Here is a 15611-nt window from a genome sequence, read left to right as displayed (position 1 = left end):
AAAGCATTGATGCTAAAATAAATCTACTCCAAAATGAAGTGCGACCAAATCCTCGTTCCATCTATTCTCTATGTATCCAATTGCTCTGTTTTTGGAGGATCTCTGGGGGGGGGGGGGGAGAGAAAATGTAATTGTAAGAAAAAGATTCCCTTTTTTTCATAAAACAATACAACAGACTAGAAGTTACAAAGAGAACTACAGTGAGTTAAAAATATGATTGGTAACCACTTAATGTATATTATTATTATGTTATTATCAACGAAAAATGTGTATTTTCCAGTTTTTCTTATGTTGTATGATCAAAACATAGGCAACTGACAGAATCAAAGGAATGGTCAAAATGCTTTGGACAAGTCTATAGAGAGATCAGCATGACATTTTGCAATCCAGGGTTAGTGCAATGTCATTTAAAACCAGGAATGTAGCAGCAATGGTACTATAGATATGCCTGAATCCAGACTGATAGGGTGTGAGTACAGAAAACAAAGAGTGATGACACCTGAGCTGATTATTTAGGGCAATAATTGTTTTAGTTTAGTAAGCACATTTATGTTAAGGAAGGACATAAGCTGTTTTTCCTTTCCTAAGACTAAAAGGACACATTTATAGTTATAAATTACATGCACTTGAGAATAAACATTAAAAACAAAAACATGAACATTAAATTATATACCTGTCTGCGATATTTGTACAGTATACGACGGCCAGTGCCTAGATGGGCAACTCTAAGGAGCTGGAGGGAGAGAGAAAAATCAGAGGAGATGAGCAATTTAGCTTAAACATTGTTTAAATCAAGAGCAGATTAACTATTAACAAAAATGTATCATGGATGTAAAGAAAATGTAAGAAAAAAGTGCCTTGTTTTCATAAAACAATACAACAGACTAGAAGTTACAAAGAGAACTACAGTTAGCTAAAAATATGATGAGTAATCACTTAATGTATATTATTATTATTATATTATTATCAAGAACAAAAAATGTGTATTTTTCCAGTTTTTCTTATGTTGTATGAAAGCCGTGAGAACAAAGACAACAAAGTAAAAAGAAAAAAAAGATAAAATATACTGCAGTCTTATTACACACACACACACATACACGCATACAAACACACGCACACACATGCACACACCTGTCCATCTTCAGAATAGTCCACGGTAACAGAGGCGTTGCTCTCAGGGGGGGTGTAGATATTCCTGTAGTATCCTATGGATCTGATGGTCTGCATGGTGTGTCGAGCCACACTGGGCATGGTGACCGCTGACAGACGGTCCCCTGAGTCAAAGTCAAAGATGTATTGGTGCTGGCTGTGCAGCAGCAAGACCATGGACTGTTGGAGAGAGGGCAGACAGAGCAAAGGAAATACAAAACATGCGATCAAAGCAGTAAAAGATACAGAGAGAGATACGGTGACACACTTTATGTTTATACGATGTTGTGGTAGAGCCTATGACAACATTTAAATAAAATTCTTTAACAATATTAACAATTTACTATACATATTGAGTAGCTGAGGGGAGGGAGGAGCCTCTATCTTTTCAGAGAAGCACCAGAGTGAGAGTCAAGAGTGGTTAATCAAGGGAAATTGCTGCTCAGATTCCTTGAGAGCTCCTTCTTTTCCACTGAATGGCATTGTATATGCAAAAGTGTGTCTTGCTTACCTGAAGTTTGCTGGTCCAAAGTCATAAACACTTTTTGGCGTTTGAAAAATTGCCGATATTTCTTTTTCCAAAATTGAATCATAATACAAGTAACATGTGGTGAACAAGTTTGTTCTTTCTACATACTATATTATTAAAAATAATAAGAATCTTTATTTGATTGAATAGCACATTTCCTACTGCCAGAGTCTGGTCCACAAGTGGGGATGTTTTAACATTCACGCACCAAAAGCATAAAGGAGGCAAGGACAGTAAAGAAACAATTTTGAGAAAAAGCAGCAAGTGAACATTTTCAGCTCAACTTCAGGAGAAAAAAAGCTTAACATTTCCTATAATAGGCAGACATAGCGGCACAGGTAAAGGAACTACAACATTAAACATGTTTTTCACAACTTAGAAGCCCAGCTATGTAATTTGTCCCATGGGCACTTTCCTTTCCTTTTCCTTGCTGCACCATTAAGGCTTGGGGCTTAGCTCACATAATGTAGGTCTGCAACAGAATGAGGAGAACATCTTTGTAGACCATTGTGACATCAATTTCACCCAGGAGTCAAAAACAAAATACAAAGCTATCACTTTCATAAATCCTCTGGGACCTACTTGCAACCTTCGTCATAGGACAATGATCTAAGACGTGAGGAGAACGCAGATCTTATCTATACGAAGGGACAGCAGCAACTCTTTAAATGTGAGAAACACATTTAAAGAAATGTTTTCCTCTTTTGTTACATGTTTTGTATATTTGCTTTAAACTACTTTACTTATTAATCTGATCTGATGTTGTAATTGGGAATTAGTGCTTTTATGTCTGTCTGGAGCCAAGTTAAATTAATGTAGAGTGAATGCAATCAATTTGTTTATTTGACTGGTCTCTACCAGTGTACCCAAAAGTATTTTCAGCAAAGAGAGAAAGTGACAGATGGAGGAAGGAGGTGGATATAAAACAAGTGCAAGATAGGGTAAAAATGTGCACGGAATAACATGAAGAAATATCTTCTTTCTTCCCCTGTTTTGTCTTTTGTCTTGTACTTTATTACTAATTTCTTCAGCTTTCTTTGCTTTTTTTCTCTTTCACTTGCCTTTATTTCAGTCCATTCTTCACGTAGCAGTTCCTCCTGTGTGTTTTTCCATGAATTCCCTCACCTGTCCTTTGTCCCTCCTCACTCAACCTGTTCCTCGTCCCGTCATTAGTGTGTCTGTATTTAGTGTTTGTTCTCCCTCATGTCTTCGTCAGATCGTTTTCCTCTCCCTCCTTGTTCCCTGGTGTCCGTGATACTTAGTTTCCAGCCCTTTGATGTCCCATTCCTGTTGCCGTGCCCTCCCTACTTCGCCCGACCTAGCCTGTGTCCGTCCTCGTCCTTCATCCTTCATCTTGGTCTGTCTTTCCCTGTGTTGCCTCCCAGCTTCGTCCCCAGTGTTTCCTCCAGTGTCTCCTCATGTCTCCAGTTTGGTATGTTTCTAGTTTTGGTTTCTGGTTTTTCTTTTGATTTGTACTTTGCTTTTGTTTGCACTATGTTTTACCCTTTAGTTGTTACTTTGTTTTTGTCTATGTGACTCATTTTAGTATTCTGTATTCCAGCTTTGTTTATTAAAGGCTCGCCTTTTGTTCCTCCCTATCCTGCCTCCTGTGTGTGTGCCTGTGTGTCTGCACTTGGGTCCTCATCTAGTGTAACCTTAAAGCATAACACTGACTCTGTTATCTATTTAATTCTCTTTTGTTATTTAGTTAGTTATTAGTTATCTCTCTCTGTCATTCTTTACCCTCACCATGCACAAACAGGGACCATTGTTTTTAAGTGTCGAGCTCTCTGCCCCTCTGTCTTTCCGAAGTAACAAAAACAAAAAGTGTCTTATTTATCCCTCCTAACTAAGTCTTTCTGGTACTATTTGTTTGACAAATGCATGTAGAGCACTAATGGACAGATACCCACTTACAATTCACATGCAAAAGGGAGCGCTAAAATTTTTACATCCATTACAATCCAGCCTCTTTTTTTTTTTTTGTTATGCCACACTACCTTTGGTAATGTAAATATCTATTTCCCATGTCGATAAAGAAAATTTTATTTGAACTAAATTGAAAACTATGAGCTAACCCCCTGGAAGTCTGATGTTTTTCACTACTATCACAGTACACTTGAAGAGATGACATATTTTCCATCAGAAAATGCAGGTTTTTTTTTGTAACTGTTCTGTCTCTTCCATCCTTACAAGACTAGGGAGCTGTTTCATTCCTTTCTAACTATTACAAGCCTCTCCTCTCCTCCTCTCATTGTTAGTACAGTTTTCATTGCTAGTTGTTTTTCTACTATCTTTGTGATAGTACATTTTGCACAGGGGAAATAAAAAATCAGTTAGTGTTGTTGACTTTCTTTGATCAGAATTAGTAACTTGCTTTGTGTGTAAAAAAAAAAGGGAGAAAAACCTCTGTGTACATGTGCCCAGGCATGTCATTTATCGTTGAATCCATCTGCAGAGTTGAGCAGCATTTCTATCACAGTACCTCTTTGAGAGAGAATGTGTGTGTGTGTGAGTGTGTATGGTAGTTGGTTCTCCTTGAGTTCCGCATATTTAGCACTATATATTTGAACAAGATGTTTGCTTTTTTGTCTTGTCCTCCATGAAATGGCCTCCAGCACAACCGTCAGGAATCTGGGAGTTATCTTTGATCAAGATATGTCCTTCAACTCCCACATAAAACAAATTTCAAGGTCTGCATTTTTTCATCTACGTAACATTGCAAAAATCAGGCCCATCCTGTCCCAAAAAGACGCAGAAAAGCTAGTCCATGCATTTGTTACTTCCAGGCTGGACTATTGTAATTCTCTATTATCAGGCTGCCCTAACAAGTCTCTAAAGAGTCTCCAGCTGGTCCAGAATGCTGCAGCACGTGTACTGACAGGAACTAAGAAAAGAGATCATATTACTCCTGTATTGGCCTCTCTGCACTGGCTCCCTGTAAAATCAAGAATAGAATTTAAAATCCTTCTCCTCACCTACAAAGCTGTTAATGGTCAGGCACCATCATATATCCAGGAGCTCATACTACCCTATCACCCAACTAGAGCATTACGCTCCCAGAACGCAGGATTACTTGTAGTTCCTAAAGTCTCCAAAAGCAGAATGGGAGCCAGAGCCTTCAGTTATCAAGCTCCTCTTCTGTGGAACCATCTTCCTGTTTTGGTCCGGGAGGCGGACACCCTCTCTACCTTTAAGAGTAGACTTAAGACCTTCCTTTTTGATATAGCTTATAGTTAGGGCTGGCCCAGGCCTGTCTTGGACCTCTTCCGCATTTTTTTCCCTGTTAAAAGGGCTTTTTTTGGGGCAAGTTTTTCCTCACTCGAATCGAGGGTCGAAGGACAGAGGGTGTCGTCTCTGTACAGATTGTAAAGCTCTCTGAGGCAAATTGAAATTTGTGAATTTGGGCTATACAAATAAAATTTGATTTGATTTGATTTGATTTGAAATAAAACATATACATGTAAAGTGATGATGCAATGATTATAAATGCACACATAAAAGTATATTAAACACAATGTTCTCAGTTGTATATTGTTCATACCATAGTTAGTGATGTCTGCAAGTATGTTGGCTTTGCTTATGTCATCCCTTACCTTATCCAGGTAAGTGTAGCTCCACATCTTTCCATCAGCGAAGACTCTGGATATGATCCTTCCCTGACTGTCGTACTCCCACCTCTCTGTGGTTGGGCCCCTCTGAAGGCCTGTCACCTGTCCCGTACTGGACACACAAACACATGCACACAAATATAAGACTCTATGGAAGGTTGATGTCTGGTCGATATCAGGATGTGTCATATTCAAGTCAAGGTTCACTAAAATGACAGTGTTCCTAACAACACTGTATACCAATGTATTAGTGCTACAGCTCTGTAGTCACAGAGGCTGTTTCAAACATTACATAAGTCGAGGTAACTGGATTTGTTTCAGTTTCTTGAAGACGTTTCACCTCTCATCCAAAACGCTTCTTCACTTCTGAACTGAAAAAGCCCCGTTGGATAAGAGGTGAAACGTCTACGCCTACGTTATAGCACTTAGAATTACATATGCCGTACAATCCCAAAACGTATACAACCTTAACCTAAAAGACATCAGGTGAAAACCCCCATTGCAGTTTCAGGCATTTTAAAATCTACTGTATAGGTCGGGGGTGTCCAAACTATACCCACCAGACATATGCCGTCTTACACCCTCATTTATATGGGCCACAAGTTACAATCAAAATTATATTTGACCCGATTATATCAAAATACAGTTCCTATTGTGAATGACAGGTGTCACTATAGATACATTGATTGCATGCTTTTTATATACCAGAGGCTATGCCAGTCCGTAGTGTTTCATGATTTTTGCCCTCCATTGCAACACTATCAACCACTATTGCCTATATTGTCATGATCCTGGTTTTGTGATTCTGCTATTTCCTGTTTCATTTTGTGTTTCTTTTCAGTTCCTCCTATTGTTTAATTTCCCCCCCTATTTTGTGTCCACCTGTGTCTCGTCTGTCATCAGCCCTTGTGTGTGTGTGTATATGGTCTGTGTGCTCCCTCTTTGTCAGTTCGTTCGTGTGGTACCATCCTGTGTTTCTAACCCATGTGAGTTCCAGTGTCTTCCAGTGTTTTCTAGTGTCTCCCCATGTCTCCCTGTGGTATATTTTCTGTTTTTTGTTCCTGGCTTTATGTTCCTGTTTGCTCTCATGATTTCAGTTTTGAACTTTGCTTTTGATTTGTACTTTGCTCTCGGTTTGTACTTTGTTTAGCCTTTTGTGTTGCTACTTTGTTTTTTGGTGTTTGCTCTTCTTGGTTTTTGTTGGATCCTTGGTTTTCTTGGTCTTTGGTTATGTCAGTTTACTTATTAAAGCTCGCCTTTTGTTTCTTAATCCTGCCTGCCTTCCGTGTGTTTCTGCATTTGGGTCCTCACCTTTTCATAAAGAGTAACATATATAATAAACATGGAAGTGGATTTATTTATCACTTATTTTACTCTGTGGCCCATGGCATGAAAATTTTGGACACTCCTTGACCTTTTGTTTTGTCCCTATATTTGTTACTATGATATAATATTAGAATAGCAACTTCTCACGCCGATTGGCCATAGCATTCAAAGGACTAACAGGTGTAGATGGGGTTGAGTGAGTGAATAATACTGATAATCTTGTTACATGTCAATACTGTGCTAGAAAAAACCTTTGTTCCTGGCATTCATATCTAGGCCACTTGACAAACATTACCCTCCTCACCATGGAGGGTTTGGCTATGACCTGTCATGGTTGTTTGTCACGTTCATAGAGATATTCCAGTGGTGTTTGGGAGGGTGTTGTGTATCAAGTGGCCTAGATATGAATGCCAGGAACAAAGGTTCCCCCGTAAAGAAAGGCTTACCTGGAGTATGTCAAGTTAACTGACAGTAGCTTGCTGCTGGGAATCCAGAGTGTCGGATGGCCTTGGGTGTCATAGATGATCTTCAGCAAGAACTTTCTGTGGTCATCATAGATTTTTTCAGTTCGCAGTGTACGATCATAATCCACAGACAGCAAGTTCCTACCATTCACCTGAAGGGGTGGAGACACAAATATCCATTGAATTAATAAAACCTCACCACCACAGCTTGGTTTTGAACTTGAGAATATATTTATCATCTTTGACCAAATTACACAAATACTTTGAAAAAGGGGAGCAGACTTTGTTAATATACAAGTTCAGATATTTCTGTTCCTTTAATTTGTAAAAAAAAAAAAAAAGTTCTAAGAATGCTTCAAAATGAAAGATTAGCCACCTGGCTAAACAAACACTCAAACAATAAATAAGCCCAGGTGTTAAATTCTTGGCGGTTCAATTCAATATCTGCACCTCAGCCACAGGATCAAAATAAAAATCCAAGACGAATAAATCACTGTAGCATCACTTGCTTTCTAAATGATTTGCTATTTGTTCACACTCCAATTTACAGAGACTGATAACCCAGGTTCAGCACTTAACTCCCCTTATGGGTCCTTGAGCAAGGGGAAATGCTAAGATTCAGCCAATCAATTGTTTTACAGACCCTTTTCATTTAAGAGAGAGTCTAGCTGGAAAATGTTCAAGCGTCATTTTTCCTCATCTCTTTATTCAGCCACTCATTTATTTGTAAATTAGCACTAGTTGAATGCAGTGAGGTGAATAAAGGTGATTAAAAACAAGACCACTGGATAACAGCCAAAAGCCATGCAATGTGTGGCACATCATATCAGGAGAAACAAATCATTTTGCAGATTGGCATGGCCTGTCGTGTTCATATTGACCCAAGCAAACGATTACTTGTATTAAACTTAAGGTAAGCAGGACATTGATAGTCCTGTCCTCCCCTTTCCATGGATTACTCAAGCTAGACTAGACGTATCTAACAACCTAGTATAGAGTGAATCTACTGGAAATACTGTATGTCTGGGGTGTATACACAACTACAGATTTGGTCATCAACCCAATCTCAAGGCAATTTCAGCACATTATCCTGGATCCTGTAGTAACATAAAACATAAGAGAGCTTAGCTCCTGAACTAGCTGTAGATTTTCTGTCATAAGCCGTTTTTGTACTGGACAGCAACCCGCCGATTTGGCAGTCCTTTTTGCGGCTAGGTCCGCGAATTTAGACAGACCTCGGCATATTGGGGGTCTGTTTTGGTCCGCCAATATGACGCCCCGGAGGGTACACTTTTAGCCGCCTCCATTGCTATGTAAATCCAAGGCGTCGATGTGCCGGAAATTGTGTGACATGGGCGGAGGTGTCGATGACGTGCACTGTGGTGCGACCCACAGCCGGGAGTTTTAAAAGCAGGAAACAGCTGATCACAGCAGTCAGTTCATCACTTCATCCGCGGACGTCAAGGTGAGCAACTGGAAAGCCGCTGAGATCCGGGAGATGCTAACCATCACAGCCGAGAGAATCGTCAATAACCAGATCACTCGTCACTGTTCACGCCAACCTTTGTGCTTCACGTCACGTCACATGTTTACACCTACCCCAGTGGCGGCTTTTTTGCAAAGGAGGAATGTTACACCTCTCTTTCACATAGACAAGATAGACAGGACGGCAGATTGCAGCCTTTACCTGGCTGCAAATGTGGCACATTTTCTAACTAAAAGGGGCTATAGTTTGATTGACTTTCTCTTTGGATTTCAGTTTTTTTTTTCTTTTTTACTTATACTGTCCCCTACAATCTCATGTGTGTGTGTACTTGCACTTCCATCTTTGTGAGAAGCAATGTAAGTAATTGACCTTCAGAGTTAGGACATTTTCAAAAATACAAGGTCACACTTCCCAGGTTTTAAACAAATGTTCAGTTTAAGGGCTAATACTTGCATTTATGGTTATAGCTGGAACTGGAATTAAAAGGTAGGCCAGTGTATGTGTGTGCGTGTGCTGGCGCTGAGTGTGTGTGTGTGTGTGTGTGTGTGGAGAGAGGGTTATTATTGTATTCGATCCTTTAATGTTATTCATAAAATTTTAAATTATGATCAATAAAGTTAAGAACACTAACGCCCTCTACAGAAAGGGACAGAGTCATCTCTATTTTCTGAGACGGCTGAGGTCCTTCAACATCTGCCGGACTATGCTCAGGATGTTTTATGAGTATGTGGTGGCCAGTGCTATACTCTATGCTGTTGTGTGCTGGGGCAGCAGGCTGAGGGCAGCGGATGCCAAAAGACTGAAGAGACTGATCCACAAGGCCAGTGACATTGTGGGGGTGGAGCTGGACTCTGTGACGATGGTGTCAGAGAGGAGGATGCTGTCCAAGTTACATGTCATCTTGGACAATGGCTCCCATCCACTTCATGACGTGGTGGTGAGCCACATTCAGCACTAGACTGATCCCACCAAGATGCACCACCGAGCGCCACAGGAAATCATTCCTGCCTGTGGCCATCAAACTGTTCAATTCCTTGCTCTGTCAGACACAAAGTTTTCAACTTTGGCATTATAGCTCTGTGAATATGTATATTTATTTTAGTGGAGTGTACATTTCTTGTATTTTTGTTTTGTTTTTGTTGTTCTTGTTAATATATATTATTATTATTATTATTATTATTACTATTACTATTATTATTATTTCTTCATATTCTGAACTTTGAATGGGAGCAGCTGTAACATAAACAATTTCCCCTCAGAGGTAATAAAGTATTTCTGATTCTGATTCTGATTCTCATTTAACTGATTCTAAATAAAAAGATTTATTGCTTTGATCTGAAATAACCCCATATGCATCAGCAACGGCTTAAATTGGCATCTTGTTGCTGCTGCAGGGCAGCTGGACTGTCTTGTGTTGGTGAAGACAAATTTATATGAATCATAAACATGAGGCTTGCATTAGAGGTCGACGATTATGAAACTGATATTTGGGACCAATATTAATTTCCAGTAAAAATGATTACTGTAAAAACAAGCAATGATGGAATAAACCTACATACAATTTACTCAAGTACTGTTTTTTATTACAATTTCAGGTACTTTACTTGAGTATTTCCATCTTCTGCTACTTTATACTCCCTCTCCACTACATTTATTTGATACATGTAGTTACTAGTTACTTTACAGATTCAGATTATTCAGTGATAATCGGTCTACCCCTAGCTTGCATACATAGTATACACGCAGTATTTATGGTCACCTTAGCACAAACATTTACAAAACACATCTACATGCAACTTTCCAGCTGACAATATTAAACTCCCCATTACTTCTAGTGGACATGCAGTTACATTCATTAGGGTTTACTGACCCATGCTGAGAATGGCACCACTGTGTGGCTCAAACGCTCCAGAGCTCACATGACTTCACAATTTTCTCCTATTGGGCTGGGCTAGTTAGACAGCACTTCATGTAATATTCAAGCACTACAGACAAATCACGGCCCCTTACTTCTATTCTTATAGCTTGTAAGAACAACAGACACAATGCCATAATAGACAAAAACAGACACGCTTCTGTAACAGACATTGTCCTGCTCACAAAGGGGGACAAAATGATACGAGTCACATGACTCAGTAGTTTGTGAGTATTGTTGCCTTATAGCAAAAAGTGCTGGATTTACATATGATGGCCAGCTGGGACCATTCTGTGTGCTGTCTGTGTGGGTCTCTCTTTCCAACAGTCCAAGAACATGCAGATTGATTTGCAGCTTTGAATCCACTGTAGGTGCAGATGTGTTAGTCCGTGCAGTATGTGTGCCCTGTGATACACTGGTCACCGGTCAAGATTCTCAAAGAAATCTGTGATTCATGAAATTGATCCCTATCCATTGGATCACATGGACAGAGCCAAATAAAATTTTAATGTAAGAACATCAGTCTAACCGTATTTCCGTAAGTTTACAAATAATGTCATTGTTTGTAGGTCACTTGTCACTATTGAAGCTTTCTAGTGTTCTCTGTATATGGAATGTTTTAGCTGGACAGCACTCACCCTGAGCTTCCTCCCGAAGACTATTACTTTTCCCCGTGTCTGTTCCTTCCTGAACCTCCACTCCACCAGGTTTTGGCCATTCTCTCCTGGAAGTGTCATGTTGCGTCGGGCTACAGTTGGGTTAGCAGCACCTACAAAAAGATATGAATTAAGATGTTGAATTAAGATACCAAACATATTTTAAAGTGAAAACGTCTAAAACAAAATACACAAGGCCAAAAAAGCAGTGAACTAATATGTGCTGTTCATACACACATTACATCCGCTGTGTGTGTGAATGTTCAGCCCAGTTGCCAGAATGAAATGTTGGCAGTTATGTTTCTGCAAACCGTGGATATGTGGAATTTGTACCTTATCCCTTACCTTACATACATATTGACATTTCTACAATATATGTCGTATGATGTTCAGCTGGGTATTTTAAGTCAAAACATGAACTTTTCTAACCTTCACCAACTATTTTTTATGCTAAGCCCTAACTAGATCATAAGCACAAAGTTGTCACAACATAAAATTCAATGTTTGATTTAACAAAATGGGAAGTTTCAACTTATTTGTGGTTTGCAGAAATGTATATTGCCAACATTTATTCTGGCTACTGCTGCATTTTTTTCAAATTGTTTCTCACTTCACTGCAATATCCTTGCTACTTTGTGCAATGCATGTGGTATCTGATATCTGTCACTTTTCATTGCTACATTTAGCTTCATCTCAATCAATCTGCAGGGACTTGACACTTGCTTTAGTTGGTCATCACTTCAATGTCTATTGTTGTGAAAGATATAATGTTGCAGTGTTGTAGTTCCACTGCAAATGCAGGCTCGTAAATCTGAAAAGTCTGCACTATATTACCATGCAATAAAAACAAAATGTTGCTATAAAAAAGGAGACATGTTTATAATGACAGATCACCGACAGCATATCTAGCATATTTCAAATCTGCAGAAGCTGTTTTTTTACAATGTACTATGATGAATGCACATCAGGGGCTAGAAAGAAAGTCACATCTTTGATTCTCAAACACGACTGTGGTACACTGGAAACAAATTAAAGTATAGATCATTTACAGTGCACTAGCATTTTTGAAAATGTGAAAAAAATAAAAATAGTATGGCTTGAAAGATGACCAGATCACAGGCATTAAAATGCAATATTTTGTGATATTATGGTGATATTTTCTGATAATCTCAGTGAAGATCCAATCATAATTTGTCAAACCAAACTGTGAGATAAAAACACTGAATTGTTACATCTGTGTTGCAGTACAGCGACTGAAAACCTGACACTGATAACCTGTAATGTTCAAAGGGACTGGAGCACACTGATAAATGTGTAAATCTGTAAAGTCATGTGCTCAAGTCCCTTTTTCGTTTGAAAGTTTGCTGTCTATGAGCTGAGAAGCACCTGATTGGAAGATGCATGGAGAACCTTGTTTCTAACAACCCACTATGAACCTTTCAAAACAATACAAGCCCGTCAGATGGTGTTCACCTGCAGAAAGTTGTATTGGCATCATAGAGAAAAGGGCCTCTGATACAGCATGCAACATGCTGAAACTCATTTACATGGAAATCTGGTGCTGAGCACTCCGAGCAATTTATAACTTGTACGCACTCACCATTGTATACCAGTCTACCAGTGTAAACAGACTAAGTCAGACGGCAATAACAGATTCGTTTTCATTTCAACGTGTCTGTAACAGAATTATTTTGATATAAAAGCTCTGATTAGTTCACATTTTGCATACAGTGTAATGTACTCAAGACTGCATACCTGCTAGTATATGGGGCTCTGTCTGGTAGTGTGTGTCCATCCCATTTGCATAGATTACCCTCAGTGAATGGTCATTACCCACCTGGTAGCTGTTACGAAGCTGGTCTAAATAAGACAGAAAGACAACTTTTATGAACAAACAATATTTCACATTGTGTTTTCAATGCAGCAAATGTCAACGCTTCTATTGAAAAACACTGTATCAATATTTATTAATACCAAACTGAGGGTGAAGGATAGAAAAAAAAAACAAAGAGAGGAGAGCAAGAAAGTGCAAGAGAGGGAGGGACAAAGAGGGCTAAATGTATGAAGAGAAAACGAGTACATTTAATTTATGTCAAACAGTGTTTGACCCTGCTGTTATTAACATCCCCTCGCCTTTTTTAATTAGGTTTCTCTTGACCTCTGGCAGGATTAATTGCTGTATGTGTGTAAGTGTGAAGGACACAGAAGCTCTCTCGGCTACAGACATTTTTACTTCTTAGTCCTTGCTTCCGATATACCATAAGGTAAATGATTCCTGTTTGACTGATTTGTCTTTTTTAACAACTACTCAAAGTATCTGAAAAGAAAACTTTTGCCATAACCAAAGTATGTTTTAATTAGTGTATCACCCGAAAGCCATCATTACCTTAGAATGAGCTGTTTATATCTACATAGGGTGCGGGTCTCCCTCCATGGAGGTCGCCATGCAGACGTGCAGCTTGTGAACAGGCAAGGCAGGCAACTGCTTGGGGCCCCGAGTTACCAGGGGGCCCCTGAGACTCGGGGCCCGAGGGCTGTTTTATGAATGTTTCAAAAATATATTCGACGCATGCCCCCCCCACCCCCGGCAAAAGACCACAATGGAAGGGTGAATTGAAAAAGACGGCTTGCTCTCAACCGACCTCCCTTTAAAAATAAAGGTTAAATAAACAACAATGGGCGATTTCCATTGACATCTCGAAACCTCCCGAATGGGGCCCCCTGTCAATCAACCCCACCTCACGTTCACCTGTGTGATGCAGTGTTGCCAATTTAGAGACTTTGTCGCTATATTTAGCGAGTTTTCAGACCCCTCTAGCGACTCTTTTTCATAAAAGCGACTAGCGACAAATCTAGAGACTTTTTCTGGTGTATTTGGAGACTTGTGGAGACTCTGACGTGAAAGCACGTATCGTTTAACGAGCAGCGGGTGCTGCCGTGCTGCCATGGGACCGTGCCAAAGCACCCACAGATTTGGCACGGTCAAGATTAGGAACTGAGGAGGAGTCCTGAGGAGTGATGAGTCCTCACACAACAGTCCCTCCCGGCTGCAGTCAGAGCAGGAGAAGTTCACCCCTCGCGTCCAGACTGCGAGTCACGCATGTGCGAAGCCGCCGCTGGCTGATCCCTTTGAAATTAAAAACGGTAACATTGTTATGTGAATTAATTCACATTCGGTTAGTTTGCAAGCTGAGCTGGACCCGCACTCTCTTGGCCGTGACCGACTCGAGTGCGGCTCTGCCTGGCCACTGCCATGGACGCGGTTATGGTCAGCAACAAGTTACAAAAAAAAAAAAAAAAGTGTCACCTAACGTTAGTTGCTGTCCTGTCCTCCTTGACAGGAAGTAGCTGCACTCTATTAAATTAATAGAGCTAGCAAATTAATAGTAGCCTATTCATTTGCTATCTATTAGGGTAGAAGAAAGTAAATAAGCAAACTTATTATGTTATGGAAATTTTTGCTTGGGGCCCCAACTGACTCTAGAATCGCCTCTGTCGCCATGTTGCACCACCATGTAAGGTAGCCCCGAACGGACAAACCCGGCACTAGTGAGGGCCTTTCGAGGTTTTAAATTTAGTGGGTGGCTGCTGTAAAGTATTGATACAGTGATACTGATACTTCTCTGCTGGAAAGTATTGATACAGTGTTCCTCCTCCAGGTTGGTAGGGGTAGGGGTAGGAGGTGGAGAAGGAGGAGGAGGAGGAGAAGAAGAAGAAGAAGAAGAAGAAGAAGAAGACAATCTGATAAAGGATGGATGATCATACTTTTTTTTTTACAAGAAAAATCACAGAAGCATGAAGAAATGAAAAGACGCTAAACAAGGTCGGGACAAGCGACAGCATAAAACAAGAATAAACATTGGAGTTGCTTTTCCCAGATGGAAATCTCTGATGATAGAGAAATGTTTGCAGAGCGATGCTGAAGTGTCATGCTTTCTGCAGGACAGGTAAGAGTAACGTTAAAGATTACAACTGACTGTAATATATACTTCCACCCGCTGCTAATGGTATGAAACCTAGATAATGTACAATGTTTAGTCTCAGTGTTTAGTTTCACTGAAAAGAAATGGCTCTATGTATAACGTTAAATGTTAGCACGCTGTAGCCTCAGTTTGTGCCCTCAGAGAGCTGGTGGTAAGGTAGCATCGGCAAGATTTATTTAGATTTATCCTTGTCTGTTGCAGGGAGACAACACATGGAGCGATACCTAAAAAGATATTTAGAGCTGTGTGCTGAAGACAGTCAAACTAATGACTTAGTGTGACAGATAAACTGAGGAGAAGTCTGCTCATCACCCAGTTAATAAATTCTATGAATATTTTTCACGGTGTTCCATAATTTCTTTGTATGATCCTAACTATTTTTTAGTTATAACCTATAGTTTTATAGAATAAATAACTAAATACCTCTTCACCTCATCACTTGAATTAAAAAATAAATACTTGATGTTGTTGTGAATGAGTCCATATTGAGAA

General features: G+C 39.7%; 1 protein-coding gene across 7 annotated transcripts in view; it reads right to left on the bottom strand.

Annotated features, from left to right (window-relative positions):
* Positions 1 to 15611, bottom strand: part of tenm3 (teneurin transmembrane protein 3) — a 454093-nt gene that overhangs the window by 33282 nt on the left and 405200 nt on the right. For all 7 annotated transcript variants that reach the window (XM_084378327.1, XM_084378328.1, XM_084378329.1 and 4 more), the window contains 6 exons: positions 12892 to 12996; positions 11119 to 11249; positions 7062 to 7231; positions 5275 to 5401; positions 1132 to 1329; positions 674 to 733 (listed from right to left, as the gene is read on the bottom strand). In XM_084378327.1, the coding sequence (XP_084234453.1) occupies positions 674 to 733; positions 1132 to 1329; positions 5275 to 5401; positions 7062 to 7231; positions 11119 to 11249; positions 12892 to 12996 (791 nt within the window). The remainder of the gene's footprint in view (positions 1 to 673; positions 734 to 1131; positions 1330 to 5274; positions 5402 to 7061; positions 7232 to 11118; positions 11250 to 12891; positions 12997 to 15611) is intronic.

This window comes from Pagrus pagrus, assembly GCF_965226575.1.
Source record: "Pagrus pagrus genome assembly, chromosome: 2".
In the NCBI taxonomy this organism is placed as follows: domain Eukaryota; kingdom Metazoa; phylum Chordata; class Actinopteri; order Spariformes; family Sparidae; genus Pagrus; species Pagrus pagrus.
This window is presented reverse-complemented; position numbering and strand designations above follow the sequence as displayed.